The sequence below is a fragment of the Misgurnus anguillicaudatus genome, chromosome 5 (assembly GCF_027580225.2).
Source record: "Misgurnus anguillicaudatus chromosome 5, ASM2758022v2, whole genome shotgun sequence".
In the NCBI taxonomy this organism is placed as follows: domain Eukaryota; kingdom Metazoa; phylum Chordata; class Actinopteri; order Cypriniformes; family Cobitidae; genus Misgurnus; species Misgurnus anguillicaudatus.
In genome coordinates this window covers 12,689,712-12,700,000 of record NC_073341.2, presented here as the reverse complement: position 1 = coordinate 12,700,000, position 10,289 = coordinate 12,689,712, and the positions used below count along the sequence as shown (strand labels likewise).

The 10,289-nt window shown below is 39.8% G+C and overlaps 2 protein-coding genes across 3 annotated transcripts in view; both read right to left on the bottom strand.

The window, feature by feature from the left end:
• The window catches only part of LOC129413986 (gamma-glutamyl hydrolase), a 5,266-nt gene extending 4,745 nt beyond the window's left edge, over nt 1-521 (bottom strand). Inside the window, 2 exon segments of the mRNA XM_055167837.2 lie at nt 69-183; nt 278-521. Of these exon segments, the coding sequence (XP_055023812.2) occupies nt 69-183; nt 278-377 (215 nt within the window). The 5' untranslated portion in view covers nt 378-521.
• Nucleotides 522-1,886: 1,365 nt separating this feature from the next.
• On the bottom strand, nt 1,887-9,921 carry polr3d (polymerase (RNA) III (DNA directed) polypeptide D). Of its 2 annotated transcripts, none has more exons than XM_055167836.2 (9): nt 9,742-9,921; nt 8,886-9,052; nt 8,760-8,803; nt 8,482-8,636; nt 6,575-6,696; nt 6,264-6,423; nt 5,931-6,181; nt 5,237-5,386; nt 1,887-2,252 (listed from the first exon to the last, which is right to left on the bottom strand). In XM_055167836.2, the coding sequence occupies exons 2-9, from the start codon at nt 9,045-9,047 to the stop codon at nt 2,136-2,138; spliced, it is 1,161 nt and encodes a 386-aa protein (XP_055023811.2). In that variant the 5' UTR covers nt 9,048-9,052; nt 9,742-9,921; the 3' UTR covers nt 1,887-2,135. The 2 variants fall into 2 exon arrangements, with proteins under 2 accessions (XP_055023811.2, XP_073723668.1); XM_073867567.1 differs by lacking the exon at nt 9,742-9,921 and adding an exon at nt 9,593-9,611.
• Between the last annotated feature and the right edge of the window lie 368 nt (nt 9,922-10,289).

The window sequence follows — 10,289 nt, the reverse complement described above, 5'->3', positions numbered from 1 at the left end:
GAGACAGACAGGCAGACCAGGACAGATAGACCATTTCAGAGACGGAAAGACGCCATGCATCATCTTACTTGATTGGCATAACTCTAGCACCTCCAGACTCGATATATGACACGTAAGATGCCGGGATGAAAGTATTTCCAAACTTTTTCAGATCAGCATCCGTAACATCTTGAGCCAAAATACCTAGAAACAAAGTTTAACGCGAGGCATAAGAGTTAACAGCAGTTATCAAGTTGTTCTGAATAAGCATGAAAAGCGCATAAGAGATGATCGATACCTATGATCGGTCGGTTGTTCTCGTGCCTCTGCGGTAGTATTAAAGGACCAGCACTGCACAGACCTGCAATCGCACACACCAGCACACTGAGCCCGGCCATTCTTGACAGAGACTGATCTGAGACCAATCCTTCGTAAACATGAGTATACTATACTGTATTAATGATTCAGCTGCATGATATGTTCACAATGTACAGCAACCGAAAGTTTGAGGTTACGGCATGGGCGTGGTTTGTACTTTTTGAAGGAAGGAATACAAATGTGCCAGTATAAACAGGTTTTTCTGGGAAAATACGCACATATTTGTTCACATTGTACATCTGACCACGAGTTCCTAAAGAATTGAAGAACTTAACTTCTAAAGGTTTTTTAAGTCTCGATTATGAGTTTCTGTTGACATCTGCAGTCTTTACTAAGGTTACGCGTTATTGGAGGTTTGCACGTGCAAATTTTCCAGCTGTGCGAAATATAATGACTGCTCTTTTCACACTTTTAGCCTTTTCCAAATTGTTAAACTACGAACAAACCCCTTAAGCTTTATTTATACACCACTTTTTCAGTCACAATATTGAAAAAGAAAAATTTATTGGAGCTGAAGACGGACGAGTGACTGAAAGAATGAAAATTACGTCATCAGAATTCCTGCTGTTTCGCTGTTCAACTTTTGACAAACGCTAATTTTTTTTTTCGTTTTACCCTGAATTATATAATCCACATGACACAATAATAACTAATCAAATTCAATAATTTTTAGGTACTGGACATTTTTGCGTTTCCAGCATATCTGACCTCCAGCAGTGTGATGCCGCGATTTTTCACACAGAGGACAACTCATAGACCGTAAAAGGGACAACTGCTGTGCATTTACTGATGATCAAGAAGGCAATGCCACACATTAAGAGCCAAGGGTGTGTGAACTAGTTTGTTAAAACATGCACATGATTTGGATTATGTAAATCAACATGGGCATCTGCAAACGCACACAAAAAGACCCATATGACCAAACTAGACACAATGTTCTTGATTTGAATTTATTGCATATGCCACATTACACAAGCATGTTTTTGTAAGAGTCTTTTTACTTAAAAGTACATGCCTTTGCATTACCATCACATCCGCTACAAGTAAAGGAAACACACCAAACATGGAAAAATGTACAGAGATGTGTGTCAGGTGATCTCATGAAGTATAGTGAGTCTGTCACCTTTCAGTGTGGGTCCTCTGGCTCTGTAAAAAACTATTTGGGCTTCTTAAACCATTACATTTTGTATATCTTTCTGTTTATTAAACTTCTTGAAACTTGTCTGTCAAAGTGCACATTTAATCCATCATGTTTAAAAATGGGGCACTATTCAATGCCATTATAAAACTGAAAAGAGACAAGTTATTATTGAATATAACTCTGACTATATTTGGCTGAAGGAAGAAAGTCATATACACCTATGTATGATGGCTAAAATGAAATGGGCTAACTAACTGAACCATTCCTTTACCAAATACTAAAAACAGGGTGATGCATATGACTGAAAGACAGCAGCTGATAACCAATGGTCACTGGTTTGGTCACATCAGCCAATAAGGACATGAATTACAGACAAAACTAAATAGACGAGAGTAAGAGCATATTTTTATTAACTTAATATTTTACAGTTACAATATTTACATGTGTGATAGTGTCTCACATAAAGCACACTTGCATTTGACACAATCTGTAAACTCACCAAATAAATCCTTGAGTGTTTAAATAATTTCAGTCAGTCAGATTTCCCAATCTGCGACTTGACATGGCAACATTTTCTCTCACATGGAGATGCACTGTTCTGAGGACTTTACTCATGGAAATATTGAACAGCGTGTTGTCATGTTCTGTTTTCTAGAAGGGCCTGGAAGTCAGGTGAACAAACCAGTTTGTGTTTAACATGGCCCAGCACCGACATATCTCCTCTTTTTCCCTCTGTATGTACTGATACTAATTCCTACAAGACAAAAGAAAAAGTCATTTAAAAGAGCAAGCTATAAGTTGTGTAATAGAAGTACACTGTATAAAAAAATTGTTGGTTCAAATTAAAAAACGAAATTATTGGTCGTCTTAAAGGAATAGTCTACTCATTTTCAATATTAAAATATGTTATTACCTTAACTAAGAATTGTTGATACATCCCTCTATCATCTGTGTGCATGTACGTAAGCGCTGGAGCGCGCTGCGACGCTTCGATAGCATTTAGCTTAGCCCCATTCATTCAATGGTACCAATCAGAGATAAAGTTAGAAGTGACCAAACACATCAACGTTTTTCCTATTTAAGACGAGTAGCTACACGAGCAAGCTTGGTGGCACAAAATAAAACGCAGCGCCCCTCCAAGCAGATTTAAAAGAGGAACTATATTCTATGGCGCAACAGCACCCCTGGGAGTACTTCGACTCGCCTGAAAAGTCCACTCCCCTTCTCACCCCCATAATGGGAGAGGGAGGGTGTTACTGCGCCGAGTCGAAGCACTCCCAAAAGTGCCACTACGCCACAAAATATAGTTCCTCTTAAATCCGTCTTAAATAGGAAAAACGTTGATGTGTTTGGTCACTTCTAACTTTATCTCTAAATGGTACCATTGGGTGAATGGGGCTGGGCTGGGTGCTGTCGAGGCGTCGCGGCGCGCTCCGGCGCTTGCGTGCATGCGCACGGGTGATGGAGGGATGTGTCAACAATTCTTAGTTAAGAATAAATCCACAAAATCACAAAATAAATCCAAATGGCTCCATGGTGATAAACAAAGTCCTTCTGAGGGTAATCCGTGTGGTGGTGTTGTAGAAATATCCATATTTAAAACCCTTATAAATGAAAATAACTCACTTCCGGTAAAGCCGCCATCTAAGTCGCATCCGCATTAAAGAGACGAAAGCGTACGCAGTTTATGGAGGGTTCTGTGCTGCTGCTCTGTGCCCCCGCCCTCCGAATTTGTCATACGTCACTAAGAAAAGTGCGTACACTACGCTGATACTCTCTCCTGAATACAGAGGTGTCTAACCGTGGGTTCACACCAGCCAGGTTTGAGGCGTCAAATTCGCGTCTAGTTTGCGGCTTGAAGATTTTGAGTTTACTCGCTTCAAATTCTAGTCATCAAGACATTCACTTGGAAATTCGCGTCATGGAAGGTTTCCCAGGGCAAAGCTCAATTCGTGGTATTCCCACGAACTAGATGTGCGAATGAGGCGGAATCGCGTCTACTCGCGCCGCAAGACCTCCAGACGCGCATCAACAGGTCTTTACATTGACTTAACATTGATATCACTCATGCTTGACGCCTCTACCGCGGCTGGTGTGAACTAGGGATGTTAACAATCTTCCATTAATTGTCGATAAGAATTAAATCGATAAAACTTAACGATTGTCGAAAAAGCAAGCACGTGTGTCCGGCGCCTGCGCAAAGCACATACACAGCTGGTGAAAAAACTAACCAAGCGCGAAGAAGTTAAACTAGCCATGATCACAATGATGCTCGATGCCAAACACACACTTGGGCTTTTTGTCCTCATTCGAGACGAGGCTGGCTGCTAACGTAACAAAATTGCATCCGCAGAGGATCTGAGAGGGTCCGATGCCGAAAATCTCAACACAGTTAGGATACTGAAAGCAAAGACCCTCTTCAGGGAAGCCTGCAAGATTAGCATAGCAGCGCTGCTAACGCTGCTTTACACAGGGAAGGCGTCCAGAAGCCGTTTTTAATAAACAGATTAAAATGAAAAACTTAAATTCTGGCAAGAAACTGTTAAATGTAAACTGTAACTGACTGTCATTACACTCTGAACGCCCACAACATATATCATTGATCATCATCATTACTGGCTGAGGCGATACACGCTAAACACTGTTGCAGGTTTTCTAATGGAAGGTTGAAGTCTTCATAACATAAGCATCTTTGCTGAAAGTACGCCGCAGGTCTAAAGCTGAGGTAACGACGGGAAAAGTGCCCTTTCGTGTGCTTCTTGGATATAATTACAACAAGCGGTGTATCGACGACTCAGAAAGCGAGGTGAACAACTAGAAAAATAACACTTGATGATAATGAAACTTTTATTTTGTCATGGATGCATGCGACTGTGCGGAGTGCCCGTTATGAGGCAGAGTTTACTGTGTCTATTAGTCATTATATTTCGTTACGAGATTAAATTGATGATTTTTATCAAAACACCAACTACATTGACTCATTTTACAATCCCACTAGCATATTATTTAGACAAAATAAAAACTTTTAATTCGCGTGAGGAAGCTGCCGTTTTTATGCACACTTTTATGTCATTGGCTATATGCCACTGCTGTAATGGCTTATTGCACTATTACTGTTAACGATTATTCGATTGATTGATCGTTAATTTAAATGATCATCGAATATGGGAAAATGCATAATTTGACATCCCTAGTGTGAACGCAGCATTAGATGGCGTTTATTAAGTTTTTAATAGGGATATTTCTACAACAAAACGGTGCGGATTACCCTCAGAAGGCCTTTGTTTATCATCGTAGAGCTGTTTGGATTTATTTTGTGAAGGATGGATGCACATTTTGGACCCTGGACCCTGTAACTTTACATTTGATTAACTGAAAATGTGTTCGTCTAAAAAACGATGGACATATGCATCTCGGACAGCTTGGGGGTGAGAAATCGTTGGTTTAATATAATTTTTGGCCAAACTATCCCTTTAACTCAAAATTTTAAGGCAACCAGGTAAATTACAGTGCCGTATATAACGTAACTAGTTTGTAGTAGTATTTAAAATTCAGGCAAAATGTGTTACAAAACATCTGGTGTAGTAAATATGTACATTTAAGATATGTTTATAATCTTGAAACAGTTTAATAATAACTACTAGAATAGGGTTGTATTAAAGACAACTGGAAGACCAAATGCACAAATGTAAATGTATTCTGATAAAGTTCTAAGATATTATGAAAAGCTTAACTGACCTGCAGGAAGGCACAGGGGGTTCCCAGGGCCACGTCCAGGGTTACATGACCCAAGACAAGCTGAACTTTGCCAGACTTTCGAATAAGCATCTTCCCCACAAAACCCTCCTGGAGATCTTTAAGAAAACAACTGTTCTCTTGAGGCTCCTCCTAACAAAACACACATACATATGTGAATGCAAAAAAAGACATGCAATTAAAAAAGCCCTAATACTGAATTATGGTCGATCATGGTCATGGGCGTTACATATCGAACACGCTTACAACGATTGACCAATCACAATAGCTTAGACCCCCTGACTAAACTACTGACGTATACTTGGCATTTGTGGGGGTGGGGCTTTGAAGAGACACACGCTGCATTCAAGCGATTTAGAGAGAGGTGTTGCAAATATTTTTTTACGTTAAATCAAACAAGAGTATTGTGGCAGACCCCAACAATAAATATATAAACTTGTGTTATACTGTATATCTAACTCAATTGAAGGGTAAAGCAAATAACATTTAAAACATTTAAACTGTGTTAGATATTTAAAATGTGATGATATAAATACAGCAAATCGCTAACATACTCAAATAATTGGCTACACAGTGAACTTTTACAAATTTTGCTTTGTGTATTATCTAAAAATTTGACAAAGTCATGGAGATTTAAGCAAATGCAGAAAGTGTTCATTTTGCCTTCAGGTTCAACCTGAGTCTCGGTCTTCTGCAGCATCGTCTGTCCATCACTCGACTGCACCTCTGTTTTTGTAGGCCTGGCATCACTGGTGGGTGGTTGCCCTGGCAGCGAATCAGGGAGCTGCATGAAGAGAAGCTCCTCCTCTTTGCAATGATTCCACACCTCGAGTAAATTAAGCAGCGAATCAGGTTCAGGCAGGGGTGGTGGTCTGAACATAGTCTCCGCCTTCTTTGGTTGAGATGCTTCTCCAGGCTCTTGCTTGACTGTGAAGAGATGGTTTCAAGTCAGTAAGAGAATTGAACCACATAACACTTACCATTATATTTTCTCGGGTCACAGTTTTACCCTTCACTTCAGCCCCAGTGCTGTCTGTGATCATTGGTTCAGTTTCAGTGCTCTCGGTCTCTTCACTAAACTCCTCTTTAAAGACCCATCCAGACACAGCCAGAGGCAGCTGAACCGGACAGCTTCCCTTTTCACCTCTCAGATGAGGATCGTCGACAAACTGTGGCACAAAAAAGCAAAGCGGTGACCTTCTATTTTCGTTTATTTTCATCATTGTATGTTTTTTTGGGAGGGGTGTTGAAACATGACCAGGCCTTTTAAGAGTTTACTTGCCAGAAAACAAGCACTTATTTCTTTTGCTGAACACATACATTGTCCTTCTCAAGTTTACGCAGAATTTCTTTAGTCTCTTCTTCTGTCTCTCTCTCCTTTTTGATGTTGATGATGGGAGACGGGCCACTGTTTGGTGTTTCTTTAGCATCATCGTATACACCTACAGAAAAAAAAAATAAATAATGCAAAGGCTGACTAAGAAAAGTTACCTAGGGCTGTCCCAATAATTAAATATTTGTCTCATTGCGATGATTTCAGATCACCGCAATGATTGCACATCTCTTTAAAAAACACAAGGGGGAGCTGCAGCACCTGTATAAACGAGACCGTATCAGATTACTTTTAAATATGTGTTATGTGTATTAATATTTACTACCAGGTAAACCTTGCAAAAGATTTAATTTAAATAATCACAACAATGTGAAAAATTTATTTCATATACAAAGAAAAGAAAATGTATGAGAATTAAATCAAAGAAAAAAAACCAGACAATTAATCCCCATAATCATCAATGCCCTAAAACAGGCAATTAATCGTCATAATCTTCACAATTTCTTAGACAATTAACGGCCACCCAAATTTCATAACCGTGACAGCCCTAACCGTGACATACCTTGAACTTCATGACACACATCATGAATTTATAGTATTTTAAAAACAGTAGGTAAAAAAAGTTCCCGGATAATCTACAGTACTACTTTCAGCTAGATTTTTAAGTGTGAATGCGATGGACCCTTTACTATCACGTGTGGCCACGCGAGCTGAGTAGGTGCAGAATTAAAAAGGCTTGGCCGCATTTACACTGCCTGTTTGAAGTGACTCAATTCCAATTTTGGAATTCCAAAGTGGCACAGATTGGATATGACCCACGGAAGTGTAAGCAGGAAAAAAAACGGATAGATTACGATATTCTCCGATTGGTTTCAGGCCTCGTTCATATTCAGATTACACAAGATTATAGGGCTTTATTTCTGTAACAAGACATAAAACTTCAACATTACTCCACTAAGTGGAGCCGTCACCCTCCATTGCGCTGCTAATGCTGCATTCAGACCAGCCGCGGTAGAGGCGTCAAGCGCGAGTGATTTCAATATTAAGTCAATGTGAAGACGCGTTGACGCACGTCTGGAGGTCTCGCGGAGCGAATGAGGTGTTTGGTGCGGTAGATGCGATTCCGCCTCATTTACGCATCTAGTTCACGCAAATAGCGCGAATTGAGCGTTGCCACTGCAAAAACGCGAGTTGAAAAATTTTAACTTTGGCGGAAAAACGTGCCACGTTAACCAATAAGAAGCTTGTTCTAGTAGTGACGTGATTACAGAAAGCAAGCGGAGCAGCAGAAGCCCCTCCCACGACGCAAATTTCCGCGTGAATGTCTCGATGACTAGAATTTCACGTGTGAATGAAGCGAGTAAACTCAAAATGTTCAAGCGGCAAACTAGACGCAGTAGATGCGATTTTTATGCCTCAAACGCCGCTGGTGTGAACCCATGGTAAGAAGAGTCATGTGATCGCGGGTGGTGTCCACATTGAGTTGTGTCACGTCGAGATGACGTCATTTGCCAGCGTCGCACAACACGTCCCGAGATGGGAATATCAGATTTGTCCCCTTACATTGCGGATGTATCCGCATTCATATCCGATTTATTTCCATATATAAATGAGGCCTGAAACCGATCGGAGAATATCTGAATCTATGCGTTTTTTCCTGGTTACACGTTTCTGGTTCATATCCGATCTGTGCCACTTGAGTAAATGTATTCCTCATTATTAAATTGTACTTGTTAAACAACACATACATAAATTAGGGCTGCAGAGGTGAACATGATAATGAAAACATGGCGGATGCAGGATGTCTGAAATGTATTCATAAAACATACTGTTTTCATAACGATGAGCAGTACATACTATCACAGTACTCAATTTCAAACGCGGCGTATGTCACCTCTTTTTTTGGCCATCATCTCTGCAGGACCCTGCTCAAAGATTGAATGTGATTGGATGACTTCAGGACGACCTCTGCCCCTTCCTCGGCCATCTCGCTGTCTGCCTCGATCTGCATCCTTCCTTTCACGCTTCTTTCCTTCATCAGCATTTAACCTGCGGGTAAAGAAATGAAGTTTAATAAATTAAATTTGCCTATTTCAACTTTTTACAAATCAATGCATTTATTACAAAAACAACAGTTGGTTGCCAGTATATGGAAGGTGTCAATTCACTTACTCTTCTTTAGATTTTCGGCCAATAATATTTGGTGTAAAGGTTTTCTGCAGGACAAAGATTTACACAAGTTTACATTCAGTTTTGTTGGTCACACGTGTATTCAGTTGTGTGTGAATGTATGGTTACCTTTTTGACACCTCCTAAAGTGAGGTCTCTGGAGCGCATTGCAGGGAGGCGTCCTGGAGAGATGGAGGCAGGCAGCCTGCGACCCATCACCAATCCTCTGCCTCCTCCTACAGCAGATGGCCGTGGAGGACCACTGGGGTCACTGGAGCCTGACTTGTCCATTCCCACTAATTCATCAAAAATACAGAAGTGTTAAAACATTGCACATACAATTCAAAATATTCACCACTTGCTAAAGAAACTAAAAATCAGTCTGCTGCCATTATTTATTTACATTTATTTTACATTTTAATGCCATTGTCTACTAAATGCAGTTTACAGGATTACTGGATATTGTGTGATATTGGAATAATATCTTACTGCTAAATAACTAAAAGAAATCAAAGAAAGTTATAAACGTTTTAAAATTATGATATATGGAACTATTATATTTATTTCCGTAACTTAACTATTACAGCCATTCAATATTACAAAATAAGAGTTCGTATACTGACAAGAAGAAATTAATCAACTGAAATAATGTAAAGTTTAGAATTAAAAAAACATATATGTACAGAAAGTATATATTCTACAGAAATTGTTGTTTTATTTTAATTTTAAAATTTATTTATTTTTCAGTTTATGAGCACTGCTGGTGACTAATCATAGTCGTTAAATTGTGACCTGGGTTTTATGTTGAAATTCAATTAAAAAATAGGATTACTAACAAATACAGAAGCATGCAGTCACGCGTGTGTATTTCACAGCAGACAAACAGTTTCATCAACACACCGGCGCTTTACAATCCGCTTCCGCTTTCCAAACACATGGCAACACGTGACAGTTGAGTGAAACAGACTCGAGACAACACACTTACCAAGGAACGTGTGGTCAATATCCTTCAAATGCTGTTCAAGAAAACGAACCAAGTTACAACTGAACTACAGAGAAATGCTTTATTTTGTTTATAAAGATAACGACGATGTGTACTGCAAGTTTCTTTAGGGCGGAGTTGCACGTCGTCTACTGATACTTTGACCCGAGTGACGCAATAATGCGATTTATGAACGTCAATTCTGCACCATAAATGCGCATATTCCAGTTCAGCAAGGTTGTGGCTAGAAGGGATACAGCAAACGCCGAAATCTCGCCGGATGAGCGCTGTTTTCCTAAACCTACCCTCAAACCTAACATCTCGCGAGATTTCGGCGTTTGCTTTATCCCTTCTAGTCAAAACCGTTCACAGTGTGAATACCCTAGTTTATTTTTAACATCTTGTGCATTTACTCAAATTTGATGCCCTAAACTTTGCGTAAAGGGACTTTGGGGAAAAACTAGAGGCTGAAAATAAACTTTATGGGCCATTCTAATGAACCTGTACCATTTCAGAACATTACGGGCCGGTTTTCACGACAGGGTATAGAT

Excerpts from the sequence above, each read along its gene's own strand:
- polr3d (XM_055167836.2), bottom strand. The coding sequence starts at position 9,047 with ATGGACAAGTCAGGCTCCAGTGACCCCAGTGGTCCTCCACGGCCATCT. Across the intron at positions 6,182-6,263 it reads CACTGGGGCTGAAGTGAAGG|TCAAGCAAGAGCCTGGAGAA; the intron begins GTAAAACTGTGA and ends ATCTCTTCACAG. Across the intron at positions 5,387-5,930 it reads TGCAGAAGACCGAGACTCAG|GAGGAGCCTCAAGAGAACAG; the intron begins GTTGAACCTGAA and ends GTGTTTTGTTAG.